General features: G+C 41.6%; 1 protein-coding gene across 1 annotated transcript in view; it reads left to right on the top strand.

The window, feature by feature from the left end:
- Window positions 1-25,564, top strand: part of LOC125745264 (potassium voltage-gated channel subfamily D member 3-like) — a 111,425-nt gene extending 85,861 nt beyond the window's left edge. Inside the window, exons 3-7 of the mRNA XM_049017934.1 lie at window positions 8,496-8,664; window positions 16,243-16,344; window positions 18,534-18,626; window positions 20,660-20,904; window positions 21,824-25,564. Coding sequence (XP_048873891.1) covers window positions 8,496-8,664; window positions 16,243-16,344; window positions 18,534-18,626; window positions 20,660-20,904; window positions 21,824-22,016 — 802 coding nt within the window. The 3' untranslated portion in view covers window positions 22,017-25,564. The remainder of the gene's footprint in view (window positions 1-8,495; window positions 8,665-16,242; window positions 16,345-18,533; window positions 18,627-20,659; window positions 20,905-21,823) is intronic.
- The last annotated feature ends 1,283 nt before the right edge of the window (window positions 25,565-26,847 follow it).

The following is a 26,847-nucleotide window of genomic DNA, read 5'->3' as shown; positions in this document are numbered from 1 at the left end:
AAGTGCAGTTTTGATATAAAGAAGAACACATATGAACACATATAAATAGTCCTTCTCATCACTCAATGTAAGAGTCAAACACACAGGTTTGCGTATAAGAATGTAGAATGTGACCCCTAGAGCTATATTTTTCTCTGCGCGGACCAGTGCGGCAAACGTGCAAAATGGTTTTGCTAGTTTCATACTGGCGCATAACTGATTTTCACGCTATCCGCGCACTTCGTCAAAACAGCAAATTATTTTGTGCCTGCTTTCCTTTCGTACGAGTGGTGTTTAATATATAAATAAACTATAACTGTAAACATTAAAAAATCATTCGAGTTCATTATCAGAATTATGCACGTGCTGCAATTGAAAGGACATTTGCTTAAAACACCTAAAAATGGTAGGTTGTGTTTTTTTTTTTGAACAACACTTGCACATTTATTTCTGTTTTGCGAACTGCAGACCCAAAATTCAAATAAAAAAAACACATAAGCATACTTTAGTCTCCAGTCCCAGCCGCTGCTCTCCTTCCGCAGCGAACTCCCGCCTTCCCCATCTTCTGACATCATTATACCACTTTCGGCACTGCATGGGTGATGTAGTTATGCCAGAAAAGGAGGCCACACTCGCTGCTACCCCATCCCACGCTTGCTTCACCCCGAAAGGCTTTGGTGGATGATAACGAGGGGCTCGTGCCTTTTCACTTCGCACACAAGCACGTCCGTTACCTCGGCCGAAAAGCGATTTGGCTGCTGGAAAGCGGCCAACATAATAGCGTTCCGCAGAAGATCACACGCCGCTGAATTTTAAACGTTAATTGACGCACAATTCCGATTGGTTCATTGCATGTTACACCCAAAACATGCCTATTAATAAATTGAGAGTTAGGACAACCCATTTTCCGCCTTGCGCTGCTACAAAGTCTAGTTTTTCCGCCATCAAAAAAGGAAAATTGATTTGGACACACCCATAACTGTTAGTTCCGCCTTACGCTTTACCAAAATAGAGCCCCTACTGTCTGCCAGTAGTTATAGTGCAACATGAAATAAGCATGGCACATGTCCTGATGTTTTCTTACGGCCATCAGTGAACCTAATAATGTCTGTAGTCAAGGTAAAATGACAACAGTAATGTCTGAATTACAGTTACATATACAGAAACAGGTGAATGTTCATCGGAGTTCAAAGGATTACTGTCTGTATATCAACTGTAATGTGCATAGCTGAATACAGGACTGTAAAATGCCCTGTTCTGTATCACAGCCCATCACAACTTGCAATGGATCTAATAATGTACATATGACAGGATGGATTCGCGCAAGAGTCTTCCTAATGGCGACCGTAGACCCCTTTAACCTTTTGCTTTTAATCTTCCCATTCCATCATTTAATCTACAGCACATTGCTGACCAAAAGCCAGCTGCTGCTTGTGTGTCTGTAGATGGTGCGGAGAGACAGTGACTGGGTACATGCGGGGGGCAGAGGTGATGTCTGGCCTGTAGCTTGAGCCAGTCTCCTTCGACAGAATAATGAAGCCACTCAGGAGCTCGAGTCGGGCATGAAGCAGAAGAAGAGACAATGGCCACCCTCCTCTATCTTTGACTCTATCTTAACTTTGTCATTGTTAAGGATCAGGGCGGGCTTGGCGCGTGGTCGAGGCATGCTGCAGGCAGATAGCAAGGTGGACGACCCACTTGCGGCTTGCAGGGAAACAGGGGTTTATTAACAACCTGAAAACACTAGGAACACTACAGAAGAAAAAGGACCATGAGGGGTCAAAACTAAAAAGAGATAAACAAAGACTAAATGGATTAGGGCAACAAGAGGCATGCAGGCAGATTACAAACAACATTCAACTAACATACATCCAGCAATCACAATGAACCACTGGGGAACTGAACTGAGCAGGGACTTAAATACTAAGGGGTAACAAGACTAACAAAAGGCAGGTGAGATTAATCACCAAGCGTTGGGAAAACAGGTCACCGGTGAAACTAAAAGTTAACTCAATGAACTAAATAGGGAAACTAAGTATTAACCAAGGGGGTATTAAACGAAGCAGGATTAAGGGAAAGTCTGACGTATTTCGACAAGTCTGGCTCATTTAAGTCGGAGTTCCGTTACATCGACGTGTCTTAAATGAATCCCCGCTGAGTTACCATGGTAACTTGTATGAGTGAACAAGTCTGCTCCGAACCAGGTTAACTGTCTTGCTTAGTTAAGCGTTGGCTCAAAGAACGTCCGACATGTGGGAACAGATTCCCAAAAGATTGTTCCATCGGACAAAATTCCATGATCTCACTACTAATGTTGTGTAATAAATATAATAAAGCCTATAAAAAATCACATCTCAGCATTCTGATACATTCCAAAATAATTAAAGTAAAAGCGTACCCATATTAGAAAGGTCAAACATGAAATGCAATGAGTGTAACTGAAAAAAAAATCAGTATGAACAGGAAGATATTTATATTTTTAGTCACTGTGTACTTTGAAAGTTTATTAGTAAAATAGCAAAGACAAGATACACTTATTTGTGAAGAACATTTCAAATGGATGCGACTGAAAGTATTTTACGGAGATAAAACAATAGAGAATGGTATTATACAGTAAGAATGACACATGAACTCAACACAGAAGGTTCCTCATTGGCTATGGGAATTGAACCAGGAACTTTCATGGTGTAAGGTGACAGCATAAACCACTGCACCACCGTGCCACTGTACTAAGCACTTGTACCATTTACGTAACTTACACATTTACAGCTCCATCAGCAGCATTTGTTCGGCGACGGAAAAAAAACACCGCTCTCGTTTTACACGCTTTTCGACTCATTTGATCGATCTGTCATTCAGTTTGAGTCTGACTTTTTCGGGAAAGTCTGGCTTTCTTTAGCTACTTTCATGGAATATCCCCCAGCAAACAGACAAAACAGAATCCAACACTGGGAATAACAAAGACCAATAAACACAACTAAGGCTCAAAGTAAGAATACCAAAAACTGAATACAAAATCACAGGACTAAAACTGACACAAAAGACACCCTAGGAACAAAATACAAAAACAGAGGAAGCAGAATTCGAACACAAGACAGAGGGGTTCACAGGCAACCGCATGCTGAACCAGTTATATGAACAAGGGTTAATAATAAATTGCGACACAAAACAGTTGACCAGAAATCCACTTCAAAACCTGAAAAGCTAAACATTTCATAAGATTTTTTAAGATTACAGATTAAATCTAGCATTTCTTAATGTCAAATGATGTATTAGTGATAAGAACTTGATTTCAAATGTCAAAAAATATATCCTAAAAACCTTGATATCTTGAAGGAAATAGTTTTTTTGTTCCCATTTATATGAAAGTTATCATTAACTTTCTGTGTACTTGTTAGGGATTCAACACATCAAACACTAGCTCATCATTACGGGTTTTGGAAGGAAAAACCATTTTATGTTTTTTGTTTCTTTTTCGTTTCATAGATTTTCAGAATTGCTTGCCGAAGCCCTGTAATTTGCTTTCTGATCTTATTCCACAGCACTTTCTGCTGGTGGTGACTTTACACAGAACACCTGCTATTGTTTTGCTGTATATATATTTTTTAACTCCCAGGTGCTGTGAAATGGTATTAGGTGGCCAGTGTTGTGAGTTTCCTATAAAGCGATCTCTCAAAATGTAAAATAGTCACAGTAGAAACAATGCTGATTGCACCAAATACAATTCTGTACTTTTGACCTTTTAAATATCAGGCGTATTTAGTCATCCTGCATGATTGCTACATGGTCGCTTAGGAAATTAAAAAAAATAAAAATCATGTAATTATGTGAAAAGTATATAATATCCTTGAATAGCTACAGGAGGAATGTGTTTTTGAGAAAAGAGGAAAACCATAAAAGAAGACCCAGAAAATGAAGTTAAGGACATCTTTAAAATGAAATGAAACAGCCTGGCTCATTAGGGGACTGTATGGGGACGTCTAAAAAAAATAACATAAAATTCTATTCTTTCTTTTCTTTTTCTCAGTGTTCCTTTTGTGCACATTAACAAATAACAGTTTAACAGCAGTCATCTGCTGTAAAGTTAGTCGGTGGAGTGACCTTCCTTGTCTCACCAAAGGTTCTTGACGCCAAACCAATATCTTGAGTTCTGTGTTCGTATTCTACTGAGCATCAGTTTCGTGTTACACATTCAGTGTACTCTATATTGATATAGAGCTGTAACTGGCAAACTCGTTGATGTATGCTTGGAATCTTCAATGATTAGTGTAATGAAGTGGCCTATTTTACTCCTTCTAAGAGATAGGTCTCCCCTCTACAATTCTGCCCTTGAACTGATGTGTGTGGAGTTTTCTGACATGGTATGACTGATAGGAGTTTAGTCTTAGCCCTCTCCCAGACTTCAGTTACCTCAAATTAGTTACCTTCTGGTTAAATTTGTGTAGCTTGGGTTTTTGTGTATTTTCTGTAGATGGGTCTTGTGTTAAATATCATACTCTTTAGTTTGTGTCTTGATTTTTGCTTTTAGCGTGGACAGTGACATTGTAATTGTATGTGATGTTTACTTAGCCTGTCACTGAGGTATGTTTGTCTTGGGTGTAAATCTTTTGAATTCCTCACAGTCCAGGTTCCCTCATGGGAAGTCTGTATTTCACACTCCATTCACTAGTTTTCCAGAGATAGGAAAAGACAGATGGACTGAGAGAAACAGAGGAAGAGTTAGTGAAATCAACACAAAGTAGAAGCAAAGGACAGAGATAATGCAAAAGGTTCCAGGTCACCAGAATGATCTGAGCTTCATTCCGGCACAGACGGATAGGGTGTGAGCTTTCATATTCCCTTTCGATCTAAGCTCTAATTAATATTTGTCTTGCACAAGTCATCACTGTAACCGACAAACCAGCTTCACTGATCCCAGTCCTTGAGGATGGAGTTAGTTCAGCATTTTATACTGATGAAAATCCATTCGAGTTTAAACAAGAATTATTGTTGTTATAGATCGCCTCCCCTTCACGACATAGCTGCAGAGCTTAAGGCGGAATAAAAAAATGCGTTTGTTTGTTTACTGTTGAAATCAGAATGGATGTCACATGGTTCTCTCAGGCTTTGCGAAGTATATTTAATTGACAGCAGCAACTCTGAAAATGAAGAGTGAAGCTCATAGGCTAAACTTGCTGATGTCTTGATGACGAAGAATTCCTCCGGAGGCCAAATGCAGATTAGCGACTGAAAATAGGGAGGAAATAAGAAAAGAACATAAAAGCTTGAAGGAACTAATTTTGCCATCTTTCCAGACAAAGGCATTACTCAGTCCGGTCAAAGCAGACCTACACATGTAGCCTCTGCTGAGCCTCAAACTTTTTGCATGATCTCTCGGATGCCAAGTGAACAGCAGATAACTGTATACACTTTGGGAACTTCTCAGAAATCTGTCATGGAAAATTGGTGCTGTATGTGACCTGGTTTTTACTTTGGAGACAGAAGCCTTTTTTCAAAAAATAGACATTGCAGAAGACGCTTGTTTTGACAGAGGCTTACGCTACTGTCACCAAGCACTTAACAGCATCATTGTGGAAGCCACGTGTCAGCTAGGAGATTAGTCATGCTTATTGATGCATGAGCAATTGTGTGTGTGATGTGATCCTCTGAAATACTATTTTTGGAATTGTGTGAATTGTGTCTTAAAACTATTTTTAAACTATTTCACACTCTAGTTATGAAAATGCAATAAAAGTTTCCTCGGTAATTACTGTGGAAATCTTAGGGATATTTCAATATGTTTTAAAATAATATTATTTGATTAGGTGTGCAGGTAGCATTGTGATTTAGGCTTAATTAATAATACCAATCTGCTCGAAAAGCGAACAATATTTGTATATGTAAGAGACTTCTGTCAGAAGGAAATTGTGACGCATCTTTTTTGGCTTCCATTGGCAGATTATTCATGCTGTGTCCTCGCAATCTGTGCTGTGCAGGATTGGTGTTGCTTTTATTGTTCTTGGAGTGGGAGCTGTTAGAAAAACGGACCATGTCCTGCAGCCTCAGTTCAGAGAGTCTGACAGGATAAGCAGTGCATTCTTGAGATGCCTTCACCATTTTAACAGCGCATGTAGTCCCTAAACTATCTTCATGCTGTATTAAGTGGTTGTCGGCTTACAGGATTTATGCCAATGCATGCTGGGAACCAGTCTCAGGACGGAACGGAAAACAAAGCCATGTGACACGTAGCTGGGGATGAAAATGGGAAGTTTATTTTGGGAAATCATGTCCTTTTCAGGAAACTGGGTTGGACTGGAACAGGACAGACAGCAAATGAGTAAACATGACAAGAAAACCAAAAAGATAGGAGAGGGAGCGGAAAGTTTATGCTGAACGGACTGGGCGGACTGTGGCATCTCCTTTGCCAATTTATACCTGTCACAGGGAAGAAGGGACAGGTGGAATTAATCAACATGCCAAATCCGGGTCACCTGACCCTTCGCTCCCAAGAAATAAAACCCCTCTGCCGCTTGTTTGCAAAGGAGGTACAGGTGTGTTATTCTGTCTGGGGGTACATGATTACCACTCCAGATAAGACGATATCATATTCATGGCATGATGGGCGACTCTTCACCCTGTTCAGACAACCCTGGCTGTTTACCTGCCGGGAATCTATGACATTATACTGTGTTTTTTACCTGCAGGTCCCAGGGTTGAGTGTGGTGAGCTGCGATGCATCAGAGACCACAGTCATTATGTTCAGCGGCTACTTGGCAGAAGCAATTACATTAGATTTCGAAATTATATCAGTCCCAGCAACTAATACCTAAATACCAACAGCCGTCTGTGGCTCGATGTGTGATTTACTGCTCTTAGTTTCAGGTGGTTCTACTTATTAGGATTTCATTTTCTAGATGAATTCAGGGAGGATACTAAGAGATTAGCATTGGTATTTTAATATTAAATTGCTGAAGGAGGGTGGTATTCAAAGACCTTACTTTGCATGACAGCATACATATATCAATATACACTGAATGTGTAACACAGTGCCAATGTAAACTTAATATAGAATAGCGTGATTAATTATTATGATTATTCACATTTTTTCTGAGTTACTTTCGGAAACAGATGAGCTTCTTTTTCTTGATAATTTCTAGTCCAAAACCTGATAAATTGTTGCAGCCTCAAAGCTAAGGGTTCCCAACCTTTTGATGATCGGTTAAACTTGTTGACCAGGGGGATTGATTGGTGTTGTTGCTATAAGAATATGTGATGGAGGTCATGAAAACAGGTGTGACTTGAAAAAATATGATTTGATTTTGGAAAATAACCAACCGTCAGCATTCCACGGACAGTAAAATACTGGCTGGGGCCTGTTAACCCTGCTCTGTATCATTGGGAATAAACATGTTCATTAAATTGGGGGCAGCATGTGACTCAGTGGGCTAACTGGACATGTCCAGATGTCAACTGGACATCATCAGTAGAGGAATACATGTATGTCTGGTGGGTCAGGAATGAAAGCTGTTTATCCATCTCAGAAAAGTCTTTCTGTTCCCTTGAATGGGGGGACTTAACCTAAATTCATACATCCATCCATCTTCCAGCTACTTATTTTGGCCACTTCAAAACACTCATTTATTTATGTTTATATTATGTCTGAAAATATAATTCTAATTTAACTACATCATAATAAGTTTTCTACAATTTCATGAAGGAAATTTCCATCTACAATTTTTTCTACAAATATACATGAAAAACAGTTTTCAAGGTCCTTTTGATAATATTATTCAGAAGCACCCTAAAATATGTGGTAATATAAACGTTTTCTAACAAATCCTGTTTCCAGGGGTAGAATTACAGTGGTATTCTTGATATTTCATTAAGTGGCCACAGACTCTTAATTCTCCCAGGATGGCTATTAAGAAGCTGTTTGTGGGAGAGTCCAAGGCCGATGTGCCCATAATAGCATGTAGCCATTATAAACAACACGGGAGACAAAACCACTGAGCTTGTAAAGTACAAAGTTTGGGATCTTCCTGCCCCCAATCGGCCCCTGGATGGTGCTAAGCTGTGATGGGTCCAATGGGATTTTAACAACGTTCTCCTACCCTTTATACCTGTTCTACAAAGGAGCATTGGGCTGTGAAGATGTTCTCTGTTTTGTAACTTTACTTTTATACAGTTTATCTCCTAGTATGACTTTCTTGCAATATGTTTTTTTTTTGCTGGTTTTGGGTCATTATACAGACATTTATTTCCTCTGTTTATGTCTGTTTCCTGGTCGTGTTCGTTCTTGTTACTTTTTCTGAAGGCTTTTACCACCATATTTGGCATCCAAAAATACTATTATATCAGTCTTTCTCTACTTAATCTGTGTATTTAAGAACTAGGAAACTGAATCCACAGCCAACAGCCTGTCTGTCCTGCAGATTATATATAAAACTTTTATGTCCAAAGTATACAACAAATGCATGAGCTAATTATTGCCTACTGAAGGACTCTCTTACTCTCTCTGTTTCTCTCATTCTTTGCAGTTACGGGGATATGGTACCCAAGACGATCGCAGGGAAGATCTTTGGCTCTATCTGCTCATTGAGTGGTGTGTTGGTAATAGCCCTACCAGTCCCTGTCATCGTGTCCAATTTCAGTCGAATCTATCACCAGAACCAGAGAGCAGACAAACGACGGGCGCAAAAAGTGCAGGTGAATGCATTTTTTCATACAATCATCTGACTAGGCCCGGTGATGCTGGTGGGGTTGCGGGGGAGTGGGGGGCCTGTGTATGTGTGATTGAGACTTGGTGTCCCTAAACCTGAGGATATCCATTTACTTATACGTACCTCTTCTGTATTTCAGCATCAAATATTAAACTGCTAAGACGAGGGGAATTGCAGTTTGCCTCCTCTGTAAAACACACTGAGTGGACAAGGTTATAAGTCTCTCAAGTATAATCGCTTAATTAGCGTGTGAATGAATCACTCGAGTTGATGTCCTCAAGCAGTTCAGTCATGGCTTGGATAACATTTGTCGTTCTTTAAATATGCTGTTCTTAGACAGCCCCCTAGCAACACGAGAGCTTCAGCAGCTCTGCTAAGATCAATGGGCAAAAGCGGCACCAAACTGTTGTGCAGTTAGCAATAACTACAACTATAACTTCTGAAAAAAAACTGTTTCTAGTAATTATTGAGTTTGGGGGATTGGGGATTTGGGGCAACATCAATGTATCTCAATGTTCATTGGTGGGATTATTCTTATACTTTTAATGCAATATCTATCCATTGTTGAGCTGCTTATTCTGATCAGGGTCATGGTATATTATGATTAAAATATCGATCCTGTACTGGTTAACTGTACTGCACATCACATTAGAGGGTTAAGCATATTTTAGGTGGGTATGTACTGTGGCAGGCAGGGAAGCAGGGAAGCAGAGGACAGTCCCCAAGAGGGGAAAGGTGGGGGGGGGGGGGGGGTTGGAGGGGTAGATGATGTGGGTGAGGTCAGCTGATGCAGGGAGATAACCACCTTCCCAGAGTCACTCGGCTTCTACGTTCAGGCAGGAGTCTGCAGTTCCCTCTGGGGGCTCATACTGCAGACTACTGTCTGACTGAGAGAAGCGTAAGCGGGTCACTCGCAGTTCACTCTCTGCCTACTCCTATCCGCCATGCATCTCTGGAGTGATTAGAGTGTTTGGAGTGCCAGACCGTCCTGTTGGCATTCCCCATTGACGGCTTCCCAGATATTGGTCCACCGACTTGGCTCTGATGTTTAGTAGGTCTCTTGAGCTAGAAGCATCCTGATATTCTGTGTTGAAGAAAGACCCTACAAAAAGGTTGTGGGAAAAAATCAACATATATAACAATGTTGAATACAGATATCCATATAAGTTAAACCAGTCTTGACCAGTCGTGGTGAAAGGAAGCCATTTCACAAGGAAATAGTAGCATCCACAGCCTCGAATATCCGCCCTCTCTATCGGCTGGTTCAGTCGTGGTTGATAAGCAGAGGGGCCAGCTGTGGGTGGGGAGGGCAGTCCCTGATCCTGACAGGGCGAAGAGCAGGTTGTCCAGTTCTGTTGAGCTGTCCAGTGAGGTCGGTGCTGAACTGAAGATCTTTTTTTTTTTGGAATCTATACTGGCCCGGCTAAGCCTCAGGGTCTCAGTTGACATATTTGCACTGACATGGATAGAGTGCGTCCCAAGACGATGCAGTTTCTGGAGGGCCCCAAGTGGATGCACAAAGGCACCTGTGATACGAATCTGCTACTCAGTCTTCCTCAGTCATAATTAATAATGGCACAGCCCACAGCAGAGGCCCGGCGGAATCGACCCTTTCACAGAGCAGACTTGAGAGGAGTTTCCAGACATAAAGCGAGAGAGAGTGGCAGAGAGAGGGAGAAAGACTCAGGGGAAATGCCGGCCTCAGTAGCATTTTCCTTCATGAATAGCTTCCCCAGACAAGACCTTGACAGATAGCAGAGATTCATTTGTGTCCCGTGCCACCAGCCGTGCCCTTGTTCTGTGATGTTGGCTTTGCCGTGCCCCCCTCCCCCCCCCCCCCCCCCCGACCATTCTCTGCCTCCCGCTTCACTCGATTCGTGATGCTAAATTATAATGCCCGATACTGTGTCTGCTCTGTCTGTTTGCTCCATCTGTCTTCCCTGTTTCCCATAGCAATTGTCTGGTGCTTGTTTGCATCTTTTGCATTTACTTGTCTGCCATAGAGGGATCCGAGGCGTGTCTCTCATTAATTGAGTTTCAGGGACGTTGCTTCAAAGAAGCACCTTTGATAAATGAGTATGGATGTATGGAAGGAATCCTAGGTAGTGTTCTTAAGACCAAATGGTTGCCTATTCCAGGTTGGGGCTTCTAATACACTTTCATACAAGGCACTTAATTTCTGCATAATTAGTACCTTGTTAAGTATTAAGCAAGCTACGCAAATCCCTTTTTTTTGATTTGGTTAAGCAAAATATTAATGCGATATGCTCGTCATGCTTATTGTTGCATGAAAGAGAATGCCACTTCAGGTTGCAGGGGAATTTTGTATTATTATCACTGAGATTGCACTTGGGCGTCCTTGTGAAAATAGAATAATTGCTTTTGCGCAGGTAGCCTACAGTGTGTTGCTGTGAAATCACTTTGTTTGCTATCGCACCGGAAGGGGAGCTCTCCAGGAGGGCTCCTGTATCCCCGAACAGAGCACTTGACTTGAGTTTTTGCAGTGAAATTATCCAGCTGCAAAAATACATAAAGGGAAGATGTAAGTTGCTTTGGTTAAAAGTGTCTCTAAAGCAACTACACGTGATAATGAAATAAAAGCCTTGGAAATGGACACCAGGTTTTGGTTTACGGATGGGGTCGTAGTGCAGTTGCATCAGCGTGCTGCAACAGTTCTTGAGGTTTAAGAGTGAGACATTAAAGGAAGGAAGCTCCGCGTGTTGCACGTCATTCAAACGGCAGGTGTTCATCTGGAATTAATGTCCTGTTTATCACTGCGTAAAGAGTCACACCAAGACCACACAGGCTCATGGCCATTGCAGTGCAATATCAAGAAGATTTAATAATAGATTTAAGAAGAATAATCTTGTCTCAAAGTATTCTAACTGGGAGAAAAAAATATCTACATTAGCGGGAAAGTGATTAATTGTGATTGTTGGTTGGCACGCCACAGCAAAACATGTCCTTTACATTTAACCCATATGGGATATAGCAGCAGGCATCTGTTATTCAGCCCCCAGGGAGCAGTGCATGATTGATAGTATCTTGCTCAGGGTATCTCAGTGGTATTTTGCTGTTCACAGATTCAAACCAGCAACCTTTTAACCCCAAGCATGCTTCCATAACCAGTAGGCCACCACTGCCCACAGCCCAGTGGGTGGCACTGTTGCCTCATGTCCCCTGTGTTGAGGATTTGAATCCTGATTCTTCTTAATGTGTGAGCTGTTCATCCCATACTTTGCACTGTCCTTCTTGAGGTACTTCATTTTCCTTGTGCAGTCACACTAACCTGCCCTTAGTGTATTATCATCTCTGTGCCCTGCAAGGGACTGGCATCCTGTCCAGGGTCTGCCCTCACCTTGTGCCTTATACTGTCCTAAAAATCATGCTATTGTAGAACATAGAAATAATTATGGTACCATGAATCTACATCCACAGATTTTGGTATCTTTAGTAGTGAACAGAAAATTACAGTGTTGGTATGTGCTGCTGTTATATAAGGTTTTATTTGGGGTAAAAATATACTATTAGCATTATTTGTTTGTTTTTGTTGCTTTGGGGTCCATTAATTAATATTACCGCTAATTAGCTCTGTTGCCGTTATGTATATTATTCGGCACACCAAAAATAAATACCATGGCAGTATCCCCAGTGCCCATATGTATAATGAAGAGGCCCAAATTAGCTCGCACCTCTGTCCCACCCTCCCTCAACATACCTGTTGATTCTGAGCTAATAAGGTGGCACTTTGGGCTAATGTAGCTATTGAGTGGCCATTTGGGGCTACACTTATAGCAACTTTTCCAGAATGAAAAATATACCTCACTGATAAACTGGATGCACTAGAGGAATCAAGGTCTACAGTAAGTAAAAGGGCTCATTGAAATTACCAGTCATCTGATGTAAGAATCAGGTTGTGATCTAGGACCAAGCGTAGACCTTAAACAGGGTGTCTTGTGTCTGTAGCCTATCAAGGGAGATATTCTTCTTCTCTTTCCTTGGAAACAACCAGAGTACCCTACCTGGTCTCATGTTATAACAGGACGAGGCCTAGAGCAGTGTACCTCACCTTATCTCAGTCAAGCCCAACCATGCCAAGACCTTTCAGACAAACCCTCAATTTTACTGGGCCAAGCTGATGATGCTCAAACCATTTTGTCTTCATTTCAGCGGCATGTTATTGTTTATTATTTGGAAGAAATGATCTTCCAGGAAGTCACATTTTGAAACTGCCCTCAAATAATACAGTTATTTGATTATTATACTCTTCTAGCAAGACTTAATAGTAATAAGTACAGAGATTATGTAATCAGTGTCACCTCCATTCAGCTGCCAAGAGTCTCTTCCAGGCATTTTTGTGTCCTATACTCAAGGCACAGAGAGCCTTTTCATGTTTTAAACACATCATGCAATAATTGCTGTGCAGAAGCAGAGGCAGTCTTCTCTTTACTAAGATGCTAGTAATGAAGGAAAATGAGTGTTCATTTGAAAATATATCCAGAAAAGGCACACATTCACAAAAGCTGAACCTTCGAGTGTTTATTGGGTAGGCCGCTCAAACCTTTATGTTTCAGCTGTGCAGACTTCCTTAGTGTTTAACCCAATGGGAAGCATGTCTGTTTGGAAGCGTATGGAACTTTCACTAACCCTGCGATTTGAAGCATAATTTCCCCCAGTACTAAATGCTGTAACATTTATTTAATAAATTACGTATTAAATACTTTGAACTTTCCACGGAAGCTGGCTCTAGTGATGTTATGGATAGAACTTCCTTGTAGAAAGCAAGATTAACTAAGCACTGGAGTCTTTGACTAGGAATACAATATGAGGCTTGATCCTAGGGACAAATTACATTGTAATGTCAGTTGAATGTTAAGAGGTGACTACTGCTGGAGTGTTGCAATGGTTTGACCTGTATCGTGTAATTATTTCCGTTTGCGTGAAATAATTACAATCATCAAAAGCCAAGAGAGTGTCGAGAGGCACTAACAGAGCTTGGTTCGACATCCTGGCGTTCACGTCACATTACAGTCCACGTCTAGGGGGCTCCCCTCAAGGCTCACTTGTTCTGTCTTTCTGTACATGTCAGGCACACTGAGGTCACCCTTCAGTGGGGGAGTCGGGGCTTTGTCAAAGTCACATTTTCCATTTGGAAATGGATGAGGGCGTGAGGTGTTCAGGGATGTAGTGCTGAGCTTAGACCTCACATATCACATCATCCCATGAATCGCTAACATTTTACAGTCCACACTGTAGACAAAAAACTATACTTTGTATTAGTGTAAAGAGATCAACACAGTCACACAGATGGTTTTATCAGGACAGCGTATCACACAAATAGATAACCATACGGAGGTTTCACCCAAGAGCTTTTATTAATACACCCAACTCCAGCTCACTCAATAAAATGGCAGGAAGCCACGAGGCAGTGTCACAGTGCTACATTAGAAACATAGCAAAGTTTCTCCATCTTATATGGCTTGGTCAGCATCCATAGTACCATAATTTGCTCTTAGAGGATGCATTTATTCAAGTTGACTTATATAAGCTACAATTTCACACTTCTACCACATTATACCCAAAGATATTTACAGACATTCTCAGAAGTGGTTCCATTTCAGGGCTCAAACACAGAATCTCTTGGTCATGACTTTACTCTCTATCCTTGTTGCAAAATATCAGCTTCGCTTATTTGCTTTTTTTGTGGCAAAAAAAAAAAATATATAGTAATAGTAATCACACTTATGTGATTCCATTACCTTTAATCTACCTGTACGCCTTTTTGTTACATTATGTTCAGTTTTGCATAAAACTTTTTTATAGCAGTGGAGATGGCGAGTATTAGTTTAAGCAGCAAAGTAAACCAGCACTGTTGTGAAAGTTTCGAGGTCACGGTTTTGGATGTGCAGACAAACTGTCAGTGTAAATTTTAGTTTCATCTAGTTCTCTGAGCAGATGCATTATACCGACCATTGTAATGCGTCATGAAAGTTTTTATAGTGCATTATAGATGACAGCTTCATATGGCAGTCATAATGCATAATAAACATGGCTATAATATGTTATGCCTTTTTATAAATAGTTATAGCCATGTTCATAATACTGTATTAATGCATTGTAATGCATTATGAAGGTAAAGTTACCGATGCATTCTTTCCATAAATTCTAATAAGAGATGTGGTTGAGGAAGCAGGGACGCCTACAGCTGAAGGTGATTCATGTATGGCAGAGAGAGACCAGTGTTTAATCCAGACCAAACAGACAATTGTTTCTCCACTGTTTACATTTTGATTATTTTTCACAGCCTTTTGAGATTGTCAGATACTCGCACCCCTGTAGATAAACCGTCCGGAATGACATGTGTTTCTAAATGTCACAAAATGGTTCCTCTGTAGATTCTGCAAGCAGTTAACCAGAGTTTTACAAGCGAGGTTGATCGAGTCACTGTGTGTGGAGTATTATGGTCTGTCAGTCTTTGACTGCCAGGAGCCAATCCGAAGCTCTTTTGTAGTTTAACGCAAAGCACTCCGACTGGTTCAAAGCTGTTATTGATAGCGAAATGATATCCATCTGTTAAGTGGCCGGTCAGGCCATGCTCACATCGCTTTACAACTGAGCTGATCAGAAAAGCACAGATACTTTCTAATAAGGACTTCAGATTCTTTCAGATACAACTTTCTGCCAGTTTTCCCAAATCATCTACAGTACATGTACATTAACTTAGATTGTAAGAGTAAGTTTTGGTAAAGTGCCCCATCTTGGATTGTTCCCTGCTTTGCGCCCGCAGCTTCCAGGATAGGCTCTAGACCCCCATGATCCTGCATAGGACAAGCGGGTATGGAAAATGGATGGATGGATGGATGGATGGATGGACGGATGGATCCATGGATGGCTTTCATCAATAATTTATGTATAATTATATGTAAAATTTCTCCTTGAAAGGGCATTTGATACTGTAGAAGGGTTTCCTGTCATTTTTACATCACAGTACTGCAATAGTGGTGGTCATAAATATATATTTTTATATTTGAGCAAACTTTGAGATGAGAGATGAGCAACCCTAAATACCACATGCTTTCTGCAAATATCTAAAAATAAATGTCACCTCTTCATTATGATGCTGCAAATAAACACCTGAATGGTGAATGGTAGCAATAAGATGGTGCAATGACATTAATATTTTGGGACATGCAGAATTCACGATAAAGCCATAACAAATATCAAAATAGTTCTTTTGGTACCTCAGAGAAATCAATGCTCAAAGTTTAACCAGAAAAATATCTGCACAAACCAATCATATGAAGGATGGCCCCTGAACAGATAGAGGTGGCTACGTTACACAGCATACAGTTACATAAAAGCCGACCATTTGGTTGCCCAAAAATGTATGTCTGTATATTTCTTCTAATAAAGAGAGGTAAGGAATTTCGTTATTGAGAGGTTCTCTTTCATTACAGTCCTCGATATTTTTATCTGCTTACATTTCGTGAAAATATCTGTCCTGTATTTTTGTGGTTTAGGCACGAGCACATTAGGGTTAATTTAGTACTTTCTTCCTCTGCAGAAAGCCAGACTGGCAAGGATACGAATATCAAAGACAGGCACCCCAAGGCCCTTCCTGCACAGTAAGCGTAACGGCCTCCCGAACGAGGCACTGGATCTGACGGTGAGTCTCTCGCTCTTTTCCCCACCCACATCCCTCCCTGCGCTAAGAGACTTCAACTTGGTTGCACTGTCCCACAAGCAAATCCACCATGATATGGCTAAGGACATCCCTGATTCACCTTCTGTAGATTAAAGATGTGCAGGAATGCATGGGGCTAACCCTGAGTCTATCCTTCCTCATCCTTCACTTCCACACGAGTCCGATTTTAATTAAGGAGATTAAAAAAAAAGGTCTTAGTGATTCTGAGATGATGTCGCAGTGTAGAAGGAGAATCCCAGAACTGAGTGTGACCTACCTCCAACGTTTCAAAACAGAATTAGGAGAGAATAGACAGATCAGATTTGTCATTTACGGACTTCAGAATGATGCAAAACATGAAGGCAGGAAAGTGCATTTCCAGAAGATTTGTATTTTAAAAAATCTGCTCACATATTACTGCTGACCATTAAGTTGTACCAGCTAACAAAACCTAAATATCCCTAAGGAATTCTGTAGTAAACAGCAGTGTTCAGATATTACTCTGAAACGTTTTGGTATGAATAGATTTTCAGTAAATGAAAGTAAACGGACATATATAACACTTTTTGTAGGTTAAGGATAGTCGGGAGTGCATTGTGAAAAATCAAGTAGATCAAACTAGCCATCTCCCAGTTCTTTAAAAAATATGATTAAATAAATGCCTGGACTTGTAAGCCAGGCTAAACAGGAGTGTTCACCAAACAGCTAATTAGTATTAAATGCTGCAAATTGAGCGTGAAACAGTTAGTATGGAGTCTTCTGTGGTTTTCAGATTTCTATGAGTTTTCCCCCGGTAGGTAGGTAGATATACTTTATTGGTCCCTAGGGTAGGAATTACTGAAGGCACTGGCTATGTTTGAAGACCCAAAACACACACTCAAGAACAATATCTGCAATTAGCAAGTGGTTACATCTGATTATCAAGCCATGATTCAGCCCAAGGGCATGCGAGTCACGGGCAGCATTACACCCCCTTCTCAGAGCTCCTCCTCTACCACAGCCACAGCACCTGCATGGTAATGAGGGAAGAGCAGGGAGTCACAAAGGACACCTCTGTCACCCTTACTCACTCTTACTGCTTAGGCTGCCTGTCAGAACAAAAACGATTAATTTGGGTAATTTAAATACGCCCACGACCATGTACTGGATAAGCAGTTGGAAGATTTCTTGATTTTTTTTTTTTCTGATTGGAAGCAAATTGGATACGACTGTGCCTTATGAGTTATCTATCTAGCTAAACCCAGCAATTTGTCCAACAATGATCAAAAGAGCCCTTTTCACCCAAATGGAACCCTAAAAAAATAAAATGCACACTAAAGTGATTTTTACAAAAGCTGAAATACGCAATGCCATTCTGTCCCACAGGCATTGGTCCCCTTCGGGGGATTCTTGGGACTCTTTCCTTGTAAAGCGTGTCTTGGTCATTTTCTCACCCACAAACACAGCACAGAGCACCACCCACTTCTGGCTGACTCACGGGTTATTTTTGAAAACGCATCGTGCCAGAACGCTTTGGAAACGCATCCTCTGGTGCTGAGCAACAAACCACTGGCTGCATGATAACATGTTGACTGGCCTCCGCTCTGTGAGCACTACGGCAGTGCTCATTACAGCGTGCGTCTTCTGTGCGAGTGGCAGGACTGCTTGAGCAGACAGCCCTCATTCCTAGGCTGCCATGAGACGCTGCCCTTCAGCAGCTCATGGTGGGTGTCTCTGCGCTTTGAAAGCCGTCGCGCATTCTGGTGTCGACATGGGGAAGCTCGTGCCGTCCTGTGCTGCAGGGTTAATGCATTTTTAACTGAAAGAGAATTCAAAAATACTGCGCATTCAAACCTTGATGTTTCCCAGGTTTACTTCAGCTGTCATGTATACAGTGTCAGTCCAATAAGTGGCTTTGAAGATTTCGACCAAATGGAGAGAAAAATTAATTACAAAAAGCAAATATGCATTACGACATTATTAAGCTCTGTGTCATTTAAGCCTTTATCGGCTGTTTTTCTTGACTGGCTTTACTCTGTCTCCATTCTCAGACAATAGTCAAGTAAATTGTTTAAAGGTTGAACATTTGCAAGCAGGCACCTCGACCATCTACCCCAGTTCCTTCTGTACCGTGAAGTTTGCCTGTGTTTACTAATACTGTGTGTTTGTGTGGGTGCGTTTGGACTTACTAGGGTTCCATTGAAGAGGGAAATCATCAGGGTGCAGCAATATCATTGCTAGAAAGCCAACACCACCACCTACTGCGCTGCTTGGAGAAAACCACTGTGAGTCAACTCCCTGCCGCCTTACGTATAGCTGCAAGCAGGTTGTGTGGAGAGATAAACACTGTACAACCATTCATCCACTAGAAGTTTATTTACATTTTCCATTTTATTCACATGTAAGCATGGTGATATATATCGCCTAAGGGGTGAAATATAATGTATTCAGTCCTTTGGCAGGAAAGGAAGATGGGGAATATTCAAATTAAGTGATACAGCCCTTGCCAGTGTTGCCATGGGAAGCGTTTCTATACTTTAATGAGTTTGGGTGAAATAAAATTCAAAAGAGAAAATTTGACCCAGTACTTGAAAGAAACATGAAAGATACCAGTGAAGTACAGTAAAATCCTGTTATAACGGACTTCTAGGGACCTGGCAAAACAGTGCGTTATATTTTATACCCAAATATCCAGAGTGATCCAGAGTCCAGAGATCCAGAGTCGCTGTATGTCCAGAGCACAACTACAGGACACCATTTACTCAGCAGACACACTTATATAGGTATAGATTATTATATTGTACATGTAGTAATCCAACTTTACCTGACCTGATGCGTGACTGTTAATAATCCCGACTACGTATCTGCGCTGGATATCACCGGCACGCCACGCGCCTTGTGGGCGGAGCCTGCATGTCCGTTATAAGTGAAATTCTGTTATATGCGAGTCCGCTATATCCGATACGTTTTCTGCATGTTCGTAAAGGCGCACGGCCGAGACCAGCGAACCTCCTCCGTTATAGGCAATATTCCGTTATAAGCGAGTCCACTATAGCGGGATTATATTATATTTTTTTTTTTTCAGAATTAATGTATTGTTTGTCAGCCTGTTATACTGTTGGTGTTTATGTGTGTCTGGAGATGCTGGAATTGTTTCTACTGACACTGAGACTCAATTAGTTTGATGCTGTATCAGAGGCGCAGACAGATTTAAAGGTCGATAGTTACTCGTAGGTCATTTTCATAATCTATTAATACATCCCACAGAGCAAATATATACGTTAGTAAAAAAGAAGAGCAAAAGCAATGGGCATGGGAGGGTGGGGCATGGATACCCCGGCAGATTCAGGGGGCGCCAGCATATCCTATCTCCCCCCCCCCCCCCCCCTGCAAAACCCACCATGCCCAAAGGTGACATTTTGTTAGAGAGTCCGGAATTTTAGGCTACACCCCTAATCCTATATGCTGCTGACCGTCCTAAGGTTAGAAGTGAGGAAACACCTCAGCTTTGTTAAAGGGCTCCGCCTGTTTTACTGTGTTGACCCCAGAGACGCAGTACTAGAGAGCATTTGGAAAAAACAGTGCATGGACACAGCTGGAGGTGGAACAGTACCCTCCCGCCGTGATACATTCCCTGTTCTCTGCGTGTCTGGCCGGGTTAAACTTGGCTCTGTCTGCTTCAGCCTGTGTTACGAGGTCAGACAGACTGCTCTATTTTACCTGATTTACAAAGGTTCTTTAGCTGTTTAAATAACATCTGATGAATTTGCCTCTGCATTAAGCAGACATAATCCACATGAGTCTATAGTCCACATAGCACTGCACAGGCATCCATCCACTAATGTCCATGCATTACCCCCAAAATGAGGACGTTAGCCAATCTAGATGCATCTGAATCATTATAGGGAAGAGGTCTAATATTCTGTGCAACGTAAGATGCAATATCACACGCATTTAACTAAAACTCCATAGTGGCACCGTAGTTGGATTGCTTTGGTTCATGCCACATGCCATACACATGATCCGCTGTAACTTTCACTACATCTGCTTTGGACGTATGTAGATAAATTTTATTAAGGCTCTTGTGGTAATACTGTAAACAGGATCGGACTTGACTCGATAGGGCGCAAGTCGATGGATGACTGTATAATATGAACAGTATGAGCTACAATTTCTGCTTTATTTCTAGATGTAAGATAATGGAAACCTGCCTACAAACCATATCCATTTACATTTTTCTATCCAACTTGCAGTTGCTTTTACTATCCAGTTACTTGTGCAGTGAGAACCGTTGTTCTGTTCCCTGGATCATCTGTAGAACCACAAATTTGTGGACGAGCACCTGTACGAACAGAACTGCCTGGAGGGGGCGCTCCAGAACTACCCATCCCACAGCCCCTCCCTCTCCAGCTCCGGCAGCCTGACAGGAACCTGCTGCTCCCGTCGGGCGCGGAAGAGCTCCCACCTGCCCAATGCAAGCGCCCCACCAGGACCTCTGTGCGGCCTGCAGGAGCTGAGTGCCGTGCACATCCAACATAGCGACCGACCACCGCTCAGCACAAGGTTGGCCTGCTCCCCTGCCCTCAACCATGTGACTTTTACACGCCGTTGTGCTTATTGTGCTCCTGTGGGTGCTGAGCAGATGATTTCGTTAAAAGCAGGTTTTCTGAGCAGTGGCTCAGTGGGTGACATTATGGTTTCAGGGTCAAGGGCTCAGTTCCTCCGCTCACCTCTGCAGGTGTGAAGTTTGTATGTTCTGACCAGGTTCATGCAGAATTCACCTGGGTTTCCTCTTGCAGTCTAATAACATGCAGCAAGGTGAACTGGTGTCTCTAAAGAGGTCTTAGGGGGTGAGTGTGCCATGCTGCTAGAAAGCAAAATGAGGCAGGCAGGGATTCGGATCTCACTGCTTCCATGAGCTTGTACCGCCAATTATGGAGGGTGTAATTTTGTATATGACCGCTAGATGGTGCTAACTGAAATCAGAGGAATGAATCAACCACATGTGTCATGGGATTCTTTTTGCATATACTGCCCATTCCTTATGTGGGTATGTAGCTATCCTACATCACAGGGTTGCCAACTTCGGTTCGCTGGCTGGCGTGAGACTTTCAGTCCGAAACAAATCTGCACACTAATTTACATGCATGTAACAGATCCATTACCTTGTAAATCATCTGTTGGGTTTGCAAACTACCCCAACTCTTTTGATGCAGCTGCGGATTTGCCGTAAGATTTCTTGTGTGAGTGTGTCATGCCAGATGAGTTTGAGTTGGCAACCGTGACATCATCACCTAAATGACTCTAAGCAGTATTTTGAGTCATTTAGATGATGATATTATAATTTGTTTTTAAACCAGTTCCATGACACCACACAAAGCTGTCCCCCTTAAAGGGTGCACACTTCCCTGCAAGACTAGTGATAGCCTTGAGTCTTAAATTGTGTTTTAATGGACAGTATTGCTCTTTTTCCTTCCACCAGCCGTTCCAGTCTGAACCTCATGCCCAAAGAAGTGCTTTGCAAGACTAATTGCAAGAGCAGCCAGATCACTGCAGCGATCATTAGCATCCCAACCCCTCCGGGCACGACCCCAGACGGAGACGGGCACACGGCATCAAGCCCCAGCACCCAGACCACAGTCAGCTCGAACGTTGTCAAAGTGTCTGCCCTGTGATTGGCCTCTACATACACCCTCTGATAGGCCCTGAGGATCAGCAGGGGATCCCTGGAGGAACACACAGGCAGTGACTGTATCTGGGACGGCTGCCCCCTCCTTCCTGGTGTATAAGCTGACAGAGCCTGTCAGTTACAAGAAGGATGACCTTCATTTCGGTCTGAAGAGAGGGAGAAAGTAAAAGAAAAGGCTGGAACCGTCTGATTTCTAGATACGTTAGTGTTTTTGAATGGACCACATGCATTCCACAAGAAAGATTGGACTAGGAAAGTCATGTGACACTGTGCTCTAATACTTTTACATTTCTTTTGGACTGGAAGGGTTTATAAGAAACTATAACAAGAGGCAGACACAAAGAAAAAACAATATTTTAAAAGAGAAGAAGCAAGTAAATATTACCTTTTTTCTGAGTTTATTTTCCTTTGTTTTGTGTTGTTTAGTCAATATATTTACCTTGCTAAAATGTATATCTTAAACCTTAAATATTTTTATGTATTTATTTATTTTGTTTTAGAGAAATGACAAAAACGGATTATAAAAACAAGGTAGGTGTGTCTGTAACAGGTGTTAGTGGGCTTTGATTTTTCTGTGTGTGTGTGTGAATGTGTTTGTGTACCTGAATGTCTGTGTGAAAGAGGTGTGTTTATCCAATGTGAAACTTACACAGGCTGCATGCACACCAGTTAGCAGCTACTCGGGGCGAGTCTCTGAACACAATTATGTCCAGAATATTCATCTTTTTAAACATGACATGCATTTCATTAGGGTCCCTCTATTGCTTTCACTGGCTGCTACCAGGCTTTGGTCCATAACATCTTAACTTCAGCTCCATTCATAGTACTATTTAGACATTAATAAAATATATGACGTCTGAGCAGAAAACAAACAACTGAAGAATGTAGCTCATGAAAGCACAAGGAGACCCTGTGACATGGATGTGTTCTGACTCTGACCTTAGCCATGGGTTCGTTGTGACTAGCTTTGACAGAACATTTTGTGGAATTGGCCATCATATGGCAAACCAGTAAGACTGTCCCATCATGCTGATGGAGGATAGAAGTACTGGTAGTCAAACATTAGTTGTTTTTGTAGCTCATGAGGAATTTAAAAAATTGATGTGTAAGTGTGTGCTCCACATAGATCCTTGGTGTTTCTTGCTGCCTTCAGTGTTCTCCAGATCTTCTTAATCTTAGTTTTCTTCTATATAACGGGGCTTATTTGCTGCCAATGGCCTTGACCCACCTGTCCCTGCAGGCTAGCTTTGTCTCAACTCCTATGACACTGGCTAAGATTCTACAGATCTCTCTTCATCCTCCATGTTGATCTCGTTTTATGTATGCACTCCGCATCTCTTTGACCACGACTGATAAGATGAAACAGACCAATAGATCTTTATTCTTTTTGTTTGTCCCCATGAGGTGGGTAGATATTTGGCATCAAGTACCCCTTTTGCAGTTCTGCAAAGCATCTCTCGTGTGAGCCATTGTCAGAGCTGTAATTTTCCTGTTTGTATCTATCATCGTGTTAGGGTATGGTACTGTGATTTTGCTGGAGCTTTAGGTAAAAAAGCCTCAATGAGCCATTCAGAGGTAGCCCTGAATGTTATAGAAAGTGCTTGCCATCAATGTTACGTGATTTTTGGGAGGCAGGACGGGGGAAATTCCTGCTACTTCCATAATATACCTGCAAAATTATACCTCATCACTAACCAAACTGACAGACAAAGCACAGGTCATGACTGTTGATATTTTGATTCTCTAGTAGCTCCAAAAATTATGCAATAACAGCATTTTGCGCTCTATATTTACTGCGAAAGGCCTTGGATCTGGAAGTCAATTCAATCATGGTTACCTGGTTACCATGGTTACAAACTCCCAATAGGCAGTTCTTAATTGTGGTTCCTTTTCCTCTCATTCAAATAAGAAACATTCCTGAGGGCAGTTGACCGACAGCACCTCCCAGTGTACACGCTACCGGGGCTTGGTGTCTAACATTCCAGAACAGTCACAGAACCTCCTTTTATGTAGGGCCTAAGCGATTCGAAAAGTTTGCCTCTGACACCAATACTTATTTCAAGGAGCTAAAAATTCTGTTAACCGAACATGAACTCTCACAATGTTGAACTCTCAAACAAGAACACATTTAAAATACATTGTTCTACTTAACAAAAGCACCTCAGAATGAACTGTATTCACACACAAAAGAAATCACTTGCGGTCCTGAGGTTTTTGTGTGGTATAATGCAATACTTCCATTCCAATTACTAACACCTGTCTTATGTAGGACTTTGTATAAGAATATGGATTCTGAGTTTATTCACCCTTTTTTGGATTTTAGTTTCTTCTGTGTTTCTTATGTCTTCATATTTGAATTTCAGTATTCGTTGTTTGCCTTGCGATGGGTTGGCGCCCCATCTTGGGTTACTCCATGTATTGAGCCCGTAGCTTCCGGGATTGGCTCCGGACCCCTGTGACCCTACATAGGACAAGCTGGTACAGAAAATGGATGGATGGATGGATGGATGTGTACTGGTTGCATTAATCCCTCTTCAGACAGTAGGGCATGGACACCTTTTTTTTTTTTTACTTTTTTGGTGCCCGTTTTTAGTTACTTTAAGAGTTAATCGTACGGCATTATCTTTCCACCTTGTCTTTAGTTCAGTGAAATGGTAGGGAGATTTTTTGTATTTTACTGCAGATGTGGGTTTTTGTTTGTTGTTCTGGCAGACTGCACATCTGGCACTGGTTGTTCACATCTCACGGCTCTTACGCCTGCCGCTGTAAATAAAACTCACGGCTGAAGGAATTCCCATGGTCTGTCCCACATAAAACTACACACGTTTTCACAGCTCAGCCACAGACTGAGGTGTAACACTTACTAATAAGATTAAGAATGGTGCGATACAATGGAGGAAGCATATATACTCAACATTTTCTCCAGTGAGAGAGTTCCTTTATTCATCATAAATGCTATTGGTGTTTAGCAGTGGATTTTCTGCCCGTGACATGAAATTTTTGCCCTGATATACTTTGCTTGAGCCCTATTTTGTAATGCTTTTCCCAAGATTCCACCACTTGAGTTGGTCGTGACCCTATGCCAGAATGAGGCTTTTTCAGTTCTGGGACCAAGAGGTGAGGTGAGAGGTATGAACATTTATGTAACAGATTACAGATCACATGTTAAATGAGGTGCATGTGAATATATGAGGTAGCGTGAAGAGTGAGGTGATGTGAAATGACATTGGGCTACATGTCCTGAAGATGGTCGTTGGGCAACAGGTTTGAAAACAAAAGAGGTTATGATCTGTGTCATCATTGTTCATTGTACCGTGGGGAGGGACGGATGGAATTGTTCAGTTACATCGTGTGTTTTTATGACAGGATAAAATGTAGGTCTGTAGATTGTTTTTTTTCTCTTTCTTTACCTGTCTATCCTTTTGAATTCTCCCCAACTGCTGTGCATATCTTGTCAAATGTTATATATCATTTATGACTTTGTCTTGTGTCACAACTGTGAAGCGCCTGATAAAGATCTATATCTGCCACAAACATCAATCTGGGAAGTTGTTCTTCAAGCGTGTTTAGTTCAGTTAGAGTTTTGTATGCCTTTGCACTGCATGCATTTTAAGGATACACCTCTGTGGTGACAGATCCTAAGAGGAACGCTCATTCCAATATGATTCACTTTGATGTGACACTCTTGCCTGCATTACATGACTAGTCCGCATATTGTCAGATTGCAATCATTGATTGCCGCTGAGATTAAAATGTAGCCTGTTGAACGACACAAATGAGGCAACAATACCAACTCTGTGCAATATGTTAGACTGCATAACATTTGAGCATTAGAAGTTCCTTCAGCTACCTTGCATCCGTAGCCTCTGGGACAGGACAAGTGGTTTCAGAAAATGGATGGATGGAAGTTTCTTCAGGTCATCTTCATTGTTTTCAGCCCAAATTGAGACTCATTTTTCAGCTGTTTGACAGTATAGATAAATAGAAAGGGCTTACAGTCACTCATTAGAGATGGTGGAGGTGTGCTGGTGTACATGCGCATACCTAGGGGGGACAAAATAATGGCAGCGTGAAGTGTATTTTTGGGCCAATCAGATATTTTGCCTGAAGTGAGTGATATTAATGTGTCAATTAGCACTCTGTCTAAACAAGGTAATATACACAGGTCCGCAGAGCAACTGGAGGCAACTGTCAGATTTCCAAAGAGTGGATGCCTGAATTGCAGGTGCATTGGTAATAAAAATGACAAAAGGTTTAGATGGACACTTAAAAGAACAGCTGCTAAACACTGTCCTCTGGTCTTGGCGGGAAACAGATGCACATGGAAAAGAGATGGGGAAAAAATAACCGGGACCTGGGAATTGGTTTTACACGACAGAGGGGGTAAAACGAGAAGCCGACACTGAGCTCTAACACTAGGGAATAAATTACATGAAATTACTATCTCGTTTACGTTAGAGGAAAATGTCAGGACTGCAGGGCTCTAAGAGAGAAATTAAAAAATCATTTTATGTCATTAACATTTGGCAACAGGTGAATGGATTTATCACCTGACTTCACTCCACTCCAGTATATCCACCTATTACACACTGAAAGATTCAGATGGAAGATGGAAGAACTGGCCTCAAACACAACACAAATGAATGAATACCTCTATGACTCAGTCACAACTACATAATGACCTTCTGGGGGCTGCTGTTTATAATCAGTGCTGCCATTTGAAAACTGCTTATATCCAAGGGCAAAGCACAGAAGTGGTTGCTATCAATTTGTACAGCATCAATGCAAGGAGTGCAAAAACTGGGCCACTGAACAAT

Source organism: Brienomyrus brachyistius, chromosome 6 (assembly GCF_023856365.1).
Source record: "Brienomyrus brachyistius isolate T26 chromosome 6, BBRACH_0.4, whole genome shotgun sequence".
Taxonomy (NCBI): domain Eukaryota; kingdom Metazoa; phylum Chordata; class Actinopteri; order Osteoglossiformes; family Mormyridae; genus Brienomyrus; species Brienomyrus brachyistius.
The sequence above is the reverse complement of the archived record's forward strand: the minus strand, read 5'-3'. Positions and strand labels throughout refer to the sequence as shown.